This window comes from Macrotis lagotis, chromosome X (genome assembly GCF_037893015.1).
Source record: "Macrotis lagotis isolate mMagLag1 chromosome X, bilby.v1.9.chrom.fasta, whole genome shotgun sequence".
Classification (NCBI taxonomy): Eukaryota; Metazoa; Chordata; class Mammalia; order Peramelemorphia; family Peramelidae; genus Macrotis; species Macrotis lagotis.
This window is the reverse complement of record NC_133666.1, coordinates 311799656-311818312: the sequence shown is the minus strand read 5'-3', so window position 1 is coordinate 311818312 and position 18657 is coordinate 311799656. Positions and strand designations below refer to the sequence as shown.

Sequence of the window (18657 nt, the reverse complement as noted above, 5' to 3'; positions counted from 1 at the left end):
ATTCAGAAAAGAAATTAGAGCTATAAAGGAAAACTGTGGTAAAAGTGGCACAAAATTTCACTGAAGAAAATAACTCCTTAAAAATTAGAATTAGTGGGACAGCTAGGTGGCACAGTGGATAGAACCCTGGCCCTGGAGTCAGGAGTACCTCAGTTCAAATCCAGCCTCAGACACAATAATTACCTAGTTGTGTGGCCTTGGGCAAGCCACTTAGCCCCATTGCCTTGCCAAAAAAAGAAAAGACCTTAAAAAAATTGCAAAAAAAAGAATGTTAAAAAAATTAGAATTAGACAAGTGGAAACTAATGGCTCCATGAGACATCAAGAAATAATAAAATGGGCAGCTAGATAGCACAATGGACACAGCACCTGCCCTGAAGTCAGGAGAACCTGAGTTCAAATCCAGACTCAGACACTTAATACTTAATTACCTATGTGACCTCGGGCAAGACACAACTCCATTGCCTTGCAAAAAAATCTAAAAAGAAATATATATATACATAAGAAACAATAAAACAAAAAACAAAAAGACTGAATAATTTGAAGAAAATGTGAAGTATTTCATAGGAAAAACAACTGACCTGAAAAATAGATAAAAGAGAGATCATTTAAGAAACATTAGATTGGGGCTGCTAGATAGCGCGGTGGATAGAGCACCAGTCTGGAGTCAGGAGCACCTGAGTTCAAATTCGACCTTAGACATAATGAGTTACCTAGCTGTGTAACTCTGGGCAAGTCACTTAACCTTATTGCCTTGCAAAAACAAAAACCAAAAAAAAAAAAAAATTATTAGACTACCTGAAAGCCATGAACAACAACAATAAAAAAGAACCCAGACATATTTCAATGAAAGTTTATATGATAGGGGCGGCTAGGTGGAGTAGTGGATAAAGCACCGGCCTTGGAGTCAGGAGTACCTGGGTTCAAATCCGGTCTCAGACACTTAATAATTACCTAGCTGTGTGGCCTTGGGCAAGCCACTTAACCCCATTTGCCTTGCAAAAATCTAAAAAAAAAAAAAAAACAAGTTTATATGATAGAGAAGGTGACTACAATAAATTCCGATTATAAATAAAATGATCACTATTGACTGGGAAAATCCTTCACGAAAGTACGTTTGTCAGGCTCCCAAGTATAAAAAGGAAAGAAGAAGGTAAAATGCATAGAAGAATATGTTTTGCTATCTGGGAGCTCACTGTTCTATAACATTGCAAACTGATGAGCACAAAGTTCTTAGAATCAATGCAACCCATCCTCTCAATTCTTAGTTACCTCTCCCCAACACCAGCTACAGAACAACGTTAAAAGAAGAGCTCCCAGTAGATCAATCACAGAATAAAACACTCTTGTCCCAGACAATGGAAAGCTTTTGGAAGTTTGGCGTGACATGAAGTTGTTTCCTTCACTGAAATACTCCACTAGAAATACCAAGGAACCAAAGGAAAAGAGAAATAGCCTCTGACCATGCTGCCCTCCTTACAAAGGGCAGGATCATAGTTTGAGGAACCTTAAAGTTCATCTATTCCAAACCCACTCATTTTGTTTATGAGAAAATTAAAGCCCAGTGAGGGGAAATGACTTGCCTAAAGTAATATTGGACATTAGTGACATAGTTGGGATCTTAATCCATGTTCTTAGACTCCAAATCCAATACTTTTTTCATGGAAAAAATTCTATCATCCCAAGCTCAATTCAGTAGTTCTTTACCTTTCCCAGGATCCTCTTTATTTCATACACAAAGTCAAGTTTTAACTAAAAATGATTGAGGACCCCAGTGTAGGGAATAACAAAGGCAACTTTTTCATTTTACTTGTCAAAGGAAAGAATATCCTATGTCTAAAAGGAAAAAATCCCCTAAAACCCTTAAAAAGTATAACATTCATTAAGAGATTTCCCCAGTTGTTACTTCCCTCTCCTAAAAAATGACTATATTGTATATATTTTGTATTTACTTATCTATGAATATGTTGTATATGATCTCCAACCTTAGCAGAATGCAAACTTAAGGGCAGGAGCTTTTGAATTTTACTTTTGAATCTTTTTGAATTTACTTTTTTTTAATTTTTTTGAATTTTTTTTTTAATTTACTTTACTGGTACCTAGCATAGTATCCTGTAGTTTCTAAATTCTTAAAATGTGATTATAAAGATAGTCCCACTCACCAGAGTCTTCTGCAGCAGTCTTTGAAGTAGCCAGTTTCACAAAGAGCTTTGAAAACAAAAATGGAATGAGAAACCCACAAAATCTTTCAATACAATGCTCCTAGTTCTATCTCCTAGGGCCAAACAGAACAAGTAGAAACCCTGTCTCCCATAATAGTCCTTTTTGTTTTTGAAGATAGGTCTTGTCTAAATTTTTTCTTCTCAAGTATAATCACCCCCTAGTTCCTTCAAGTCCTCCTGATATGGCACGAACTTGAACTCTTCACCACTCTGGTTTCCCGACGCTAGATACTCTCTAGTTAATCAGTGACCTTCCCTGAATATCAGGGTTCAAAGGTGGTCTGATAAGGACACAGAACAATGAGATCCATCTAGTCCTAGGCATGTAAACCTCTCTTAACAACCCAAGATTGCATCAATTTTCTTGGAAGCCATCCCTTTCTTTGTATCCCCAGCACAGTGCAGTCCTTAATATTTAACTACTTCTTGACTATTAATACTATGTACTCATCATATTTCATTTGCAGTTCAATAAAATCTCCAATTTCTTTTTTTTCTTTTTTCTTTTTTAAGATTTTTTTTTCCAGGCAATGGGGTTAAGTGGCTTGCCCAAGGCCACATGGCTAGGTAATTATCCCCAATTTCTTTCAAACTATTGTCTAAATCAACCCTCTAACTTGTATTTCAGCAGCATTTTTCCTATTCATCATGAATTTTTCAAAGTATAGAAATCATATTAAAAGGTTCTTTCAGTTTTTCATGAAACCTAAACTGTTACTGTAAGTAGGCATTCTTGCTAACTCCTTGAGTTTTAATTTCCCTCCAGCTCCTTTGTTCTACCTTTCCCAATCGAAAGAGCATTATTCTTGAAGAAGGAAAAAAATGAAAACAAATTAGGAATTGAATAAGTCCACCTTCTCTCTGTTATCTATCATTTTTCTACAAACCTGAAGAAGTGATTTTATGTCTTTTGTTTTTGGCTTCAAGGCTAAGATGTTGTCCTTAGAATTTTTCAAAAACCTCAGCTTATTTTGGTCCTTTTAACATGTTTCTCATTGGAACATGCCACTCCTCTGTATTTATCTCCAATTATATTTACACAATTATTTTAGGTACATTTTACCATCCAGAGAATTGACTACAAAAATCATTATCAATATCTTCCCTTGAATTTTCCAAATCCTTCTTCTCTAAAATCTCTACACATAAATGTGACTGTCCATTATTCTCCTTATCTAACACAATAATCCACCTTTTGTCAAAGTTCTTTATTATTCTATTTCACAGTAAAGTTAATGAATTGTAACTAAACCATGCTGTAACACTGTAAAACTCCAATGAAATGATCTTCCTTCTATTGTTCATTGGAACACTGTTCCTCTGCAACAATCTTCATATTTTATTTCAACAACATATTTATTTCAATATAATTTATTTCAACAATATTTGTATTTTTGTACAATAAACTTTAGTTGGAGTATGTCCAAAGTTATGCTGATAAAGATTTAATAGTCAGCTCTCCAGAAAAATTGTATACTTGACACACTTTTAGGTTTAATCTGCATTATTTATCAAGTCTAAATAATCAACAAACAATAAATAAGGCCCAATCTGTAGCATTTGATGACTTCTCAGTTGCAAATACTTGTACTGAAAATTTAATTGTCAGTTTTCTATCAAGTCATTTCATGTTTGCTCCAGAATACCCTTGGTTTTGCCAGTATTTCCACATCAACATTATTTCTATTTCTTCTTCCCCTTTAATGTTTAACCTAATGTTCTCTTCCATGCTTCCCTCCACCTCACCCTATGGGACTATAGATTTGATGACTTTATTTTCCTTTAATACAATGCTACTCTACAACTGCTCTTGCTTGATCTGTTCCTTGTGAAAACATTAAACTCTTCCATTGAGAAGTAGTAGACCTAAGTACCATTGCACCAAGTCCTTTAGATATCCATGAAGCCACATTTACTTTCTTGCACTAAAAATTCATGTTCCCTTTTTTTGCATATTGGTATACAGATATCTGAGACCATCAGTAAAAGATCAATTCTCCAGGTGATCAACGATGCTCAAGACTAGGTGCATTGCTGAGAGATCAGCTGGAAGCTGGGATCCTACCAATAGCTTCACTTTGAGTTTAGTTGTATTATTAGAATTCCAAGATATTCACTATTCACCCTTTCCCATTTATTACTATCCTAATGACGAAAGTCATCATCTTCAGATTGCTAGAAACCTTTATTTCCCATAAGTTGCACAATTAAATGGATAATTCATCTTTTCAGATGAAAGTATCATTCACAATACTATTGAAAAGAGTTTTATTTTAAAAACATAATCCCTACAACATTCACAATACAAATCCCAATAATATCATTAGTGTACTTTTAATAGGAATTACCTTGAAGGAAGATGATACCAATAACTGATAGCAATTATGCTTCTTAAAAAGTAACTATTAGTTTCTTCTAGCAATATTTTAGGTCTCATCTATTTCTCTTCAATTCTTAAGCTCATGACCTCTGTCAGAGAAGTAAGGGTGTTAGAAGAAAAAAAAGAAATGTCTTTCCAGTTACCTTCTCTTGTTGCTTTGGAGCTACTATATTTGCATTCCGATGTACTGCCAGTTCTGCCTCATCTTTATCTTTACATTTCTGTTCATAAATCTTCTTTGCCTTTGTTATTCCAAAAGAAAAAATCATAGTAAGATGTACAAAACAAGAAACTGACATTGTTAGTGCTACATACTCCAAAGAAGATTTTAAACACATGGATTTAATATTAAAATTAAGTGAATACTTAACTTCTCATTAAGGACCCATAAAAACCATTTTGAAAGAAAATAAAAGAAAATGTACTTGATTGAAATAAGCATGAAATTTGGCAAAGACAAAAAAAATCATGGAATTTCCTGGTTTTAGATTCATAACTAAAACAAATTGGTAAGACTTTGTTAGAGTTGAATGTTATAAATGCTAAATTATAACAACTATGCTTTGATATGTGCTGCTCATATCTATTAAAGCATGTTCATGAATTTATGAACTTTAAACTGTACTATATACTATGGCATATTTAGTTTTATTATTACTTACTTCTAGTAGTGAAAAAATTTACAGATGTCTGTCTTAAGTGTATCAAAAAGAAACTAGCTGGGGTAACTAGGTGGCACAGTGGATAGAGAGCACTGGCCCTGGAGTCAGGAATACCTGAGTTCAAACCTGAGCTCAGACATTTTAAAATTATCTAGTTATGTGGCATTGAGCAAGCCACTTAAGCTCATTGCCTTGAAAAAAATCTAAAGAAAAAGAAAAGAAACTAGCTGATCCATCTACTTTAACAGAGAACTAGTCTAATGAAACAAAAAAAAAATCAGAGTTGAGTAATCATCTACTGTAGGGATTATTCATCTGAGATCCATGTACACATAAAAGTTCTGTTGTTTAATTTTAAGAAATACATAAACTTGAGTGGGAAAAATTCCCTCTTTATTTTCAGCAACCTCTAACTAAATTTTCTGAGAAAAATTTTAGAGGTTTCAACAGATTGCCAAAGGAATTCATAAAACAAAAAAGATTAAAATCCTTTGATATTGTGAAAAGAGACAGTGAATATTAGTGGAGCATTGAACTAAATATCAGGATACCTGGGCTCTAATTCTGAATTAAAGATGAGAATAAAAAGATAATGAAAAGGAAATAATATCATTGTGATATAAGTGAAAATGAAATAAGCATAATTGGAAAGACAATAAATAAAATGACTAAAATAATGTGAATAAAAAGGACAACATCAATCAAAATTGAATGCTGTGAATATTTTAATTTTCTTTTTTATTATTAAGAACTTGACAAAAATAAATATTTTCTTATAAAGATACAAATTAGGAAAAGGGTTGTATCTGGAACCATATTTACATATGTACAGTTTTTTTTTTAAAGAATGTATTAAATTTAACATGGCAGTTCCAACCCTGCCCTGTTCATCTGGATCTCCATCTGAACTTCCTACAGAGTTTTCCAGTTTTTCCCAACATTCTTTCTCTTTAATTTAAATCTATTTTTTTAATTTTTTTGGTTTTTATAAAGCAATGGGGTCAAGTCTCTGAGGCCAGATTGAACTCAGGTCCTCCTGACTCCAGGGCCTGTGCTCTATCTACTGTATCACCTAGCTGCCCCCCTCAACATTCTGTTTGTTAACAGTGAATTCTTAAACCAAGAATTGAAATCTTGGGTTTATTGACTATATCATTACTATATTGGACTGTTTCTAAGTCTTATATATCTAATCTGTCCCACTGGTCAGTTTTTCTGATTTTTTAAACTAATACCAAATTTCGAGAACTGGTATTGCCAGATTCCCGTCTTTCCAATTTTTTCCATTATTTTCCTTTCAGATTCTTGAACTTCTGCTCTTCTAATGAATTTTGTAATCATTATGTCTAGTTCTTTTTTTTAATATGGAATTAAATTTACATACTAATATAAATATTATTCTCATTTTTGTTATATTGGTATAGCCAAACCATATACAATTAATATATTTCCATTTATTTGTCTATCTTTTTTTGGTAAACTGTTTTGTTTTTATATTTATATAATTCCAACATCTGTCTTGGTAGTGGATTCCCAGATATTTTATATAATCTGTTCTTATTTGAAATAGAATTTCCTTTTCTATCTCTTTTTGATGGGTTTATTGACAATACAAAGAAATTTAATTTTCTTTATACATTTTATATCCTATTGCTTTACTGAATTTACTGTTTAAATTAATTTTTATTAAATAACCAAGATTTTTTTAATTAAAAATCATATATTCTAAAAAAAACCTGAAGGTTTGTTTCTACTTTGCCTATGCTTATCCCCTCAGTTTTTTTTTTTTCTGTTATTACTATGGCTGGAATTTCAAAAACTGTGTAAAATAATAACCATGAAAATGGACATTCTGGTTTTAGACTTGATATTACTGTTAGATGGTCTTCATTATGTATAATGCTAACTCTTGGTTTTTCATTAGGTATTGCTTATTATAATAATATACAATCCTTTTATACTATGCTCTTAGTAGATTTTAACATACTAATGGTGTAGTATTTTGTCAAAAACTTTTTCCTGCCCATATTGATATCATCATGCAACTTTATTCCTTTTTTTATTAATATGGTCTATTTTATATGCTGTAAAATTGTAATGATTAAGCTTAGCTCCAAAGAAGTTTGAGAAGATATTTCCCACCTTCTTTGAAGAGGTGGGGAAATCTGAATGGAAAACTACATACAATGTCAGACTTCTTTCAATGTCTTCAGTTATTATTTCTAAGCTATTTTTCTTTTTTTGTTGTTGTTGTTACACAGAATGGCTCTCTGGGAAGAGATGAATACTTAGTGAGAAATGAAAGTCTTAGGAAAAATAAAAGATCAATAAAATTTATTTAAATTTTTAAGAGATCTTTTAATCTTTGGTTTTTGATCAATTCTCAACTTTCTTGAATTAAAATTTCTTCTTTCAGAAAGATAGATCAAATAGAATAAATAAAAGATAGATCAAAGATAGAATAAATGAACACAAGCATTCAATAATATTTTTAGTTCTACTTTTTGCTTTAGCAAAGAATTGGAAATAAAGTAAAATGTCATCAATTGAGGAATGGTTGAAGAAATTGTAGTATATATATAAATGCAACAGAATAGTAGTAATCTATAATAAATAGAAAATATGAAAAATTTATAAAAACTTGAGAAGATAAAACAATATTCATCAAAACTATTTGGTACTGGCTAAGAAATAGAGTAGAGATCAGTGGAACAAATTAAGTACACAAGACATGGTGATAATTGATCATAATAATCTAGTGTTTGATAAACCCAAAAGCCCTAACGTTTGGGACAAGAATGCACTATTTGGCAAAATCTGCTGGGAAAACTGGAAAATAGCCTGGCAGAAACTAAGTAAATGCAAAGATAAGGTCAAAATGACTGAGTGATGCCATAAAGAAATTAGGAGAACAAGGGATAATTTGCCTGTCAAATCTATGGAGAAGGGAAGACTTTGAAACAAAACAAGAGATAGAAAGCTTTACAAGATATAAAAATATATAATTTGGGTTATATTAAATTTAAAAGTTTTTTTGCAGAAATAAAATCAATACAAGCAAGACCAGAAGGAAAGCAGAAAGCAGGTGAGCAATTTTTGCACAAGTGCCTGATAAAGACCTCATTTCCCAAATTATGTAGAGAATTGAATTTAATTTATAAAAATACAAGTCATTCCTCACTTGATAAATGGTCAAAGAATATAAATAGGCAGTTTTCAGAGGAAGAAATCAAAGTTATCTATGGTCATATGAAAAATGCTCTAAATCACAACTGATTCGAAAAATACAAAGTAAAACAACTCTGAGGTACCACTTTATACCTATCAGACTGACTAATGTAACAGAAATGAAAAATGATTAATGTTGGAGGGAAAGTCAGAAAATTGAGATACTAATGCATTGTTGGTGGAGTTGTGAACTGATCCAACCATTTTGGAGAACAATTTGGAACTATGCAATTTGGAAACATGGACTTACATGAATTGCAGGAAAGCAAAGTAAGCAGAACCAAGAAAACAATTTATCCAATAACTACAAGGTAAATCAAAAAATAAAAAGCATAAAATAGGCACCAATTAATGGTACAAAATTGTTAAGAACATGTCCTCAAAGAAAAGATGTGAGAAAACACTTCACCATATTCTTTTCAAAAATTGAGGGTTTCTCAGGAATGGAATATTTCATGTGATAGGGTATTTTATGAATTGATTGGTTTTGCTGAATTTTTGCTTCTTTCCATTCCTTTTGAAAAACAAATTCTTCAGTATTAAGGGTTGACTCTTTGGGATAACAAGGGATACTAGGGGAAAACTAGATGATATAAAAAAATATCAAAAAGAATCTATTTTATAAAAAAAAACCTTGCTTTGTCACCCAAATCTTTTTCACAGAAATTGTTATTCAACTATGCTTTCTTTCTTCTGTGTTTTCTCAAGTATATTGACCTGAGCATAGAACTCTTTATTTCCAATAAATTTAAAATTCTGTCTAGTGAGAAATTTAAAAAACAAAAAAGCAAACAAATCTTGTCATCTACTTTACTCACCAAGCTTCGTGTTTGCAATTTTGACAAATATTTCAATTACAAATAAATCTAAGTCATTAGTAAAAATGTTAAATAACTTAGGGTCAAAGACAGATTCCCTAAGGCTTTCATGTGAGTTAGCACAGTTTGTTAATGAGTATTCTTTAGGTGTGGTCATCCAAGTAGCTCCAAATATGCCTGATTGTATTATTTAGTACCTAACTTTCCATTTTATCTATAGATAAGACTTGAAATACTTTGTCAAATGCTGGGATAAACTGAAGCATTCTTTAGTCTATATCATATCCTTAATATATATATATATGTGTATATATATATATATATATGTATGTATGTATGTATGTATGTATAATGTATAGCTATTCTATCATAAAAGAAAATAAGGTTAGTCTAACAGGTGTGGTTTTTGGTTTTGTTTTTTTTTAGGATTTTTCAAGGCAAATGGCCTTGTGGCCCAAGGCCACACGGCTAGGTAATTATTAACTGTCTGAAGCTGGATTTGAACTCAGGTACTCCTAACACCAGGGCCAGTGCTCTATCCACTGTGCCACCTAGCAGCCCCTATAGGTATGGTTTTGATGAAGCCAAGTGCTATAAACTTAATGATTATCATTATCATTGATTTCTTTTTGTTTTTTGTTTTTTGCTAGGCAATGGGTTTAAGTGACTTGCCCAAGTTCACATAGCTAGGTAATTATTAAGTGTCTGAGACTAGATTGGAACTCAGGTCTTCCTGACTCCAGGGCCTGTGCTCTATCCTCTGCCACCTGGCTTTCCCTATCATTGATTTAAATACACAAAGAAGAGCAAGGTTTAAAAAAAAACAAATAAAAAAAGGTTTTTCATAAAATCATGAATATTTATAGTTTGATTTTAATATATATACATACTAACTTTAATAATAATGGCTAACACTTATGTCCCACTTTAAGGTATGCAAAGTACTTTGCATATTTCATTTGGTCCTTACAATTCTTCTGTGAGGTTGGTGCTATCATTTCATCCATTTTACAGATGAGAAAACTGAGGCAGGCAGATCAAATAGGTAATAAGAGTCTGAAGCAAGATTGGAATTCAGGTCTTCTGACCTGAAGTCTAGTACTTAATCCACTGAATCACAAAATTGATCCATTTCTGTGTCTCCTTCTGAATTCCTTTTCCCCTGGAGTATTTTTTTCAAATTTTGTTGTTGATGTTTATATTGTTGTTTTAATTCTGCTTTCATCAATTTTATCACTTTATATAAATATGCCCATATTTCTTTATATCCTTAAGTTTATCATTTTTATGACATGATAACCTTCTAATTGTGTGACATTTGGTTATTCTCTCAGTATACATTCTCTCTATATATTCATGGATTATGGATTATCATGATCTCAGAATAATGATAAATTAAGGCACAAATAAGTGAATGGAAAGATGCATGGTAGGTACAGACAAACTTTCAGCCTATTATAATGCCTTGCATACCAGAAGTGATGTGATACAGTAGAAAGAGAAGTGGATTCAGACTCATAGGTACTGCATTTGAATCAGATGCTTAATGAGCTGATCACAAACTGATCACAACCTCTTCAAGGCATTGATTTCATGATCTATATACTGAGGATAATCATACTTACTACCCAACTTTCAGGGCTGTTGTGAAGAACTTTGCAAATGTTAAAGTAATGTGAGTTATTATAATATATTATAAATAATATTATATATAACTTTAACATTATACATAATGTTATCAACTAACTTTTTACAGAATACACAGTTGGCTTCTTGACAAGAGATAACTCAGCCAGTGTTTGGTTCTTTTTTTTGAAAGGTTCTCATTTCTCCCAGCTCAACTACCAATTACAGGACTTTTAGAAAGTCCTAAAAGCTATCTCCAGAGTGCTTACATGGTCCCACCAAAAGCCAGCAAAGAATATCTGCACATGCTTTGTACAAAGGCAACCTACAATAATAAGTTTTAAAAACCGGGAAGACATATGACCAGAAAAAAACTGATTGGTCCCCTAGTAGCAATGGAAAAGCTGAGTGTGATACTGGTATTCTCAGAATATTGAAAGTTCTAGGAAAAGGAATCTGGTGTATTTATAGGAATTATAGGGTCCTTTCAATTATAATTTCCTACTTTTGTAAGTTATATTTTTAAAGAGAAGTTGATGTCAGCATATGAGATAATATTAGGTCATTTTCCCAGATTTTCTGAGTGGGAGACTGGGAATCAAAGATTTTGAAACTCTCCTTTCATGTTAGAAGAATCTCTGACACAAAAATTACAGGTAAATATCTGTCTTAATTAGAGGAAAGTCTATAGTTGTGTGATACAAGGCTCTCAATCTTCTCTGCTCCAAGATTTTTAGGTCAAGATTTTAGATATACATTAAAAGGCATGCCTTTTTTCCAATATGTAGATGGCACAATAATATTCCAATTATTAGCTACATGACTGGAATGAAATAAATATTTATCAAGTGCCTGCTATGTATTAAATACATTGCTAAAGCACTTTTTACAACTATTACCTCTTTTGGTCATGGTTGATAACAATATTTTTCTAGCAATACTATGTCTTGTATATCATGGAATACTCCTCCCATTTCTTACCTTCTTCAAAATTGTGAGAGTTAACTGATATATTAAGAGACAGAATCAATATTTTAAAGGTTTGCAATGAATTAAAACAATAGGCCAAATTTGCAATATTAAAATGAATGGGAATGAACAAAATTTTACATTCAGGTTAAAAAAAGGTATATAAATGGAGACCCAATTGAGTAGTAGTTAATATGATAAAAGATCTTGGGATTTTAGTTGAACATAAACCTTAACATGAATATAAGAGAACTAATAAATAGTGAATTTTCCCTTCTATCATTAGAACTATATTATTCTTATCAATGGTGGTAAAGGTTTCACTGTAATACATAATTGATCTGATCACATATGGTATTTTAAGAAGATTGTTAGAAAAACCTAGCCATGTCCAGAAAAGAATGAATTACTCAGTAAAGAACATAAAAACTGTGGCATTTAATATGGGACAGATGAATGATTCATGGATGCTTAGCATGAATTAAAAAAAGTTCCCTCATGAAAAGCTTTCTTTTTTATACTCAAAAAATATAATTTTGATTTTTACTTCCATTGCAAGTACAGCTATTCAAATACAAGGGCATAAGAAATGAACATTTTTTTCATGAACACATAATGGAAACTGCTAAATAAAATAGCACAAGGGGGCAACTAGGTGTCTCAGTGGAGAGAGTTCCAGTCCTGGAGTCAGGAGAATCTCAGTTCAAATTCGCTCTCAGACACTTAATAATTAATTATCAAGCTGTGTGACTGTGACCTTGGGCAAATCACTTAACACCATTGCCTTGCAATAAATAAATAAATACATACATACATACATACATACATTTATACATAAATGCATAATTTGATTCTATATAAGTGTCCATACTTCCTTTATTTACTGATTGTTAACCACATAAAAGTTAACTTTTATTGACTTTTATTTTTTAAGTCAAATTTAAGTATTGGCTTTTATTTTTTAAATTAAAATATTATTAACTATGTGTTTTATTTTAAGGGCATGTTATTGTTTTCTTTATATATACAGACATTTTTGAAAAAGATTCTTACACACTCTCCCCTCAATTGACCCTTTCCAAATAATAAAAAACAGAGATTAAGTAAAACCTAAAATATAGTGATTGTACATGAAAACCATTTTCAAGTACTGAAAGTATGCCACAGAATCACCTAATCTGAGATCCAAAAAGGACATCAGTTGCCAACATATCCAATCCATATCAAAAAGGAATCCCCACTCAAATACAGGGCAAGCTTATACTTGAAGACCTCCAAGGAGTGATGGATGATATGTCACTAAGTGAGACATTGGACTTGATTGCCTATAAGACCTCTTTCAACTTTAAGATTTTTATGAATCTAAGCTTAGATGATCTCTATAGGCACAAAATCATAGATTTTTGAACCAGGAAGATTTTGAAGGTCACATTATATTTACTGAAGCAGTATAAAATTTTAGAGGTAGGAGAAATGGTAAAGAAGATCCAAGTAAGTTATTGTTTAAAAACTCTGGCTTGGGGTGGGGGTGGCGGTTCTCTTAAAGCTTTTAAAGGTTCTCTTAAAACTTTTGAGACAAGTAGTCTATTCTAAAGTACCTTCCTACTTCTACCCTGTTCCATCTGGAACTTCTCTATATGTATCCCATGCCTGTACAGCCAACTCGGTTGCCTTAGACAATTCTTAGTGTCTCCCTATCTACAGATGAAGAAGAGGAAGCCTATAGACCTTCAATGACTTGCCCAGATTCACACACTGATTAGTGAGAAAACCATGACAAAAAGCCAGGCTCCTGATCTTTTGACTAGACATCTAATAGATATGAATACCTTTACTAATTTTAAATTTTTAGTTTGAATGGAAAATGCCATAGAATTTCAAACTTATATCAATAATTCTTGGGTAGGAAGTGACTAGACCTGTGATTTCATTGATGCAGAGACCTCCTATCAGAAAACTATTCTCCTCATGCAGATTGGTATCTATTCTCCAATTATGAGTCTTAGGGGCAGTTAGGTGGCACAGTGAATAAAGCATGAGTCCTAGAGTCAGGAGGACCTGGGTTCAAATATGACTCAGACACTTAATACTTAGCTGTGTGACCTTGGGCAGGTCTCTTGACCCTATTGCCTTGTAAAAACCAAAAAAGAAAAAACACAAAACAATTTATGAGTCTTAGAAGCATTGAAAGGTTACATATTTTTCTTAGAGTCACCCAGTTAGTATGTATAAGAGGCAGGATGGGAACACAGGTCTTCCTGAATCAAAGGCAGGTCTCTCTTCACAACAACACATTTCTCTCATTTCAAATTTACTCTTTAAAAGACAAAAACAAAAAATTACTCACTTCCATTGTTTTCTTATACTGCAACTGTTTTTGTTTGTGCATGTTATCCATCAAAACTTCTATCTATAGAAGAAACAGCAAAAACACAATAATCAAGAGAAAAAGACTGAAATTAGTATAGCACAAAATTATCTTTGCCCTTCTCTTTATTGTCTTTTCTTTTTTTTGCAAGGCAATGGGGTTAAGTGATTTGCCCAAGATCACAGAGCTAGGTAAATATTAAGTGTCTGAGGCTGGATTTAAACTCAGGTACTCCTGACTTCAGGGATGGTGCTCTATCCACTGTGCCACTTAGCTGCCCCAACCCTTCTCTTTAAAAAGACACTTTAAAAATCATCTTCTTGGAGCAGCTAGGTGACACAGTAGATAGAGCACCGGCCCTGGAGTCACAAGGACCTGAGTTCAAATGTGACTTCATACACTTAATAATTGCCTAGCTGTGTGACTTTGGGCAAGTCATTCAACCCCATTGCCTTAAATAAAAATTTTTTTTTAAAAAATCATCTTCTTAATCCCAGCCCTGCTCCTTTGCATTCCTAAAAATAGCAGGACTAGAAAGAATTTTGAGGGATCACCCAGTCTTCCAAAATGGCCCAGGATACTTCAATTTCTGACAAAAACTCATCCTTTTCCCCAAAGTTCCTATATCTCCTGATGGCACCACCCAACTCCCAGTTACCTGGATTTAAAATCTGAGTCATCTTTGAGTTCTCTTCCTCCCTCCTCCCTTACATCCAATGGTTAGTCAAGTCCTGTTGGTTCTACAAGTATTTCTTGCATCTTTCCTCTCCTCACCAGAATGTTCTATTGTTGTAACCTCTATATTAAGTTGGAAAGAATGTTGGGTTTGAATTTCTGCTCTGCCACTTTTTTCCCAGCACAACTTTGGACAAATGATTTAACCTTTCTAGGATTTAGATTCCTCAATCCTAAAATGAGGAGGTTGGATTACATCCCTTTCCAGATTGAAAATTTTAAATCCTTTGATCCTGGAAAATGATTCTCCAATTATTTCTCTTTCCCTTTCTCAATGGTTCTTTCAAACATTTGCCAAATTATCTTCTTAATGCATAGGTTTGATTCTGACAGTCTGTTATTTGAGAATCATCAGAGGCTCCCAATTGCCTATAGGATAAAATATAAACTCCTTAGTCTGGCATTTAAGATCCTCTAAAATCTAACTCTGAGGTACCTATTGAGCCTTTTTTTAAACCACTCCCCTTCAGTCAATCATTTGATGGATAAACAGCTATTAACTACCTACTGTGTACCAAGTATCATGCAAGGCACCAAGGATACAAAGACAAAAAGTTCCTGTTTTCAGGAAGCTTTCAATCTATTAGGGGAAAAAAAAAACATATTCCATAACAATAAATAATACTGCTTTACAAATCTTAAAGCACTATCATTTATTGTTATGGCTTATGTTTACACATATTATCTGTTTACATATATTATCTCTGTATCTGTACTAGGAGGTAGAAGCTATTATTATCCCCATTTTACTGATAAAGAAATTGAAACTAAGAGATATCAAAGGACTAGCTCAGGATCACATACTAGTTTTTGTTTTTTGTTTGTTTTTTAGGTTTTTGCAAGGCAAACGGGGTTAAGTGGCTTACCCAAGGCCACACAGCTAGGTAATTATTAAGTGTCTGAGACCCGATTTGAACCCAGGTACTCCCACTGCGCCACCTAGCTGCCCCTGGGATCACATACTAGTAAGGATCTGAGCTAGAATTTGAACTCAGCATGTCTCCATGGCTCCAACTGAGCATATGTACAATATATTTCAAGGGAAGGAGGCATTGGTCTTTAGGAGGATTAAGAAAGATCATATATATATATACATACATATATATATATATATATGTATGTATATATATATGCTGTGTGACCTTGGGCAAGTCATTTAATCCCAGTGCCTTGGTAAAAGAAAAAACTCATATAGAAGGAGGCACTTGAGCTGGTCTTTGAAACTAACTAGAGATTCTGATATTTGGAGGTGAGGAGAGAGGGCCTTCTAGGCATGAGGGATATACATCTGTGCAAAGGCATGGAGGTAGGAGATGGAAATCAATCTAGAGAAATAATAACACCAATTGGGATGCATCACTGAATGAATGAACAAGATTATTACAGAATGAGTTTGGGATCAGATTGTGAAGGACTTTATTTATCAAACAAAAGAGTATGGTTTTGATCTAAGAGCTATAGGGGTCACTTGAATTTTGTTTTTAAATTTTTAGAACTTAGACATACACACACACACACACACACACACACACACACACACACACACACACACACAAAAGAGCATTTCCAAACACAGTAAAAATAGAGAATTCTATAGGAAACCATGTGTAATGATTCCAAGGGGCTCCCCCTCTTAAAGGCCCCTTGTAAGAAGAAAATGCATGATAACAGAGCAAGTGGGGATTGGATTGTCCACTTAACAGCTAATGCCCCAAGTGTTTTCCCTCCCTACTCTCACTAACATGAATCAAGACCAGTCACCACTCAGAGCTCCCTTCTTCCAATATCTAGATCTGCTTAACTCAGACAAGAGCCTAACAGACTGGTTTTTTGCGGGGAGGATGTACCATACTGTTTTACTGGTTTTGGAGGTATACCATCTCATCTGGAACCCAAGTGAGATGAGCTCAATTCTATTCAGGTTTCAATAGACCTGACTTATTTCCATCATCATCTTCCTTTTATAGTGTCTCCTCAATAATTTAGTCATTCTATACTGTCTTGTGTGCTTGATATGTCCTTGAATTAGAATTTGATATTTCCTGAACTTTCTTAAACTTTGATCAAAACATGCAAATTGCACCCATTTTGGGGTTTGTTTTTTTAAATAAATAATGAAATTTATAAATTACCTCCAAAACCGTCCTACTTTTCTTTGCTTCCTTCTAAATTTGTTTCCTTCAGTGCATTTTTAAAACTGTCACAATAGCCCTTTTTTGACATCACCATTGTTACCCTCTCTTCCACTCTCCCCTCAACATTAATCAAAAAAAAAAGGGAAAAGCAAAAAGTTAATAATTTGCATCAAATAGGCCTAGTCAAAGAAAAAGAAACCCACAGTGGTCATTTTCAAAACCATATCTTTTCCTATACTTTGCAACCAACACCTCTCTTCCAGGAAGTACCAGTAACATGCTTCATCAAAGGTGCTCTGGAGACATATTTCGTCATTGTAATGATTCGAGTTCTGATGTCTTTCAAAGTTACTTTCCTTTATAAAGTTGTTGTCCTTGTATAAATTGTTCTCCTAAATCTGCTCTCTTAACTGTATTTGTCAATCCTACCTAAGATTCACTGAAATAATTTCTCTTCTAATCATGCAAGAATATTGTATTACTAGCTGCCCCAGTAGTAACATTTTAAATTTAATATATATTAAAAGGAACAAGCTACTTGTAGATTTATAATGTCATTTATATTTGTATAAAGAAATTCTTTGTATAAGGAAATGATGCTTGTTTATAATTTTCTAGGTCTTCTTTAAAAATATTTTTAAAGTAACAAGGTAGCATTTAAAATTATTTCTATAATACCATAAATTCAGGTAGATTTCTCTATAAATTAATCCCTGTGAGTGAAGTTTTCCTATAATTCTGAATTCTACAAACTTACAGTCCCTGAAAAGATATTAAGAATTCTCAAAAGGGAGCATTCAGTCACTATACCCTTAATAAGAAGTTAAAGAAATCACTCTTCCCTAATTTTAGGGTATCTGCAATGGAGACTACCATCTGTATCCAAAGAAAGAACTATGGAGTTTTAAAAAAGACCAGACAACTACTTTTAATTAATAAAAGTTATTACATAAAAAAGAATATCCTATTACATGTTTATATCACAATTTATTCAGTCATTTCCCAGTTGACTGAGAGGCCAATCTAAGACATCTCCTTAGCTCTGGCTCTTTGTTTTTAATCTTTTTTCCCTCTCATCTTGATCACCCCTTCAGGAACAGAAAGTTTGATTTGACTAGTCCTTTCCTGGTATCATCTCCCCTTTTAAGTGTCCCTCTCCTTATCTCCGGTTTCTGTGTTGAGTTGAATGTATTTCTATACCAAATTTTCTGTATTCAATTTTTCTTTGTCCATTTCCAATGAGTAAGGTTTATGTGATGTCACTTCCCATCTTATCATATTTGTATATTCCTCTTCTCACATACCTTAATTATTCTCATCTTCCTCCTTTCTACAGTAATGTATTTTTCCTTTTACTCCCCCTTCTCTTTTCCATCTTAAAACCCTGAGACTAGAATCAATACTCCTCAGAACTTTGGTTTTTCTTACTCAATTTTCTCAATAAATACTCTTTAAAGACAGTAAGGTTCTGAAAGGATACTTCTTTCTTCTCCCCCTATTAGAATGCTATCATTA

At 33.0% G+C, this 18657-nt stretch overlaps 1 protein-coding gene across 2 annotated transcripts in view; it reads right to left on the bottom strand.

Annotated features, from left to right (window-relative positions):
- Positions 1–18657, bottom strand: part of PSTPIP2 (proline-serine-threonine phosphatase interacting protein 2) — a 69695-nt gene that overhangs the window by 16670 nt on the left and 34368 nt on the right. For both annotated transcript variants that reach the window (XM_074201110.1, XM_074201111.1), the window contains exons 6-8: positions 14252–14314; positions 4745–4843; positions 2162–2207 (exon numbers count right to left, since the gene is read on the bottom strand). In XM_074201110.1, coding sequence (XP_074057211.1) covers positions 2162–2207; positions 4745–4843; positions 14252–14314 — 208 coding nt within the window. The remainder of the gene's footprint in view (positions 1–2161; positions 2208–4744; positions 4844–14251; positions 14315–18657) is intronic.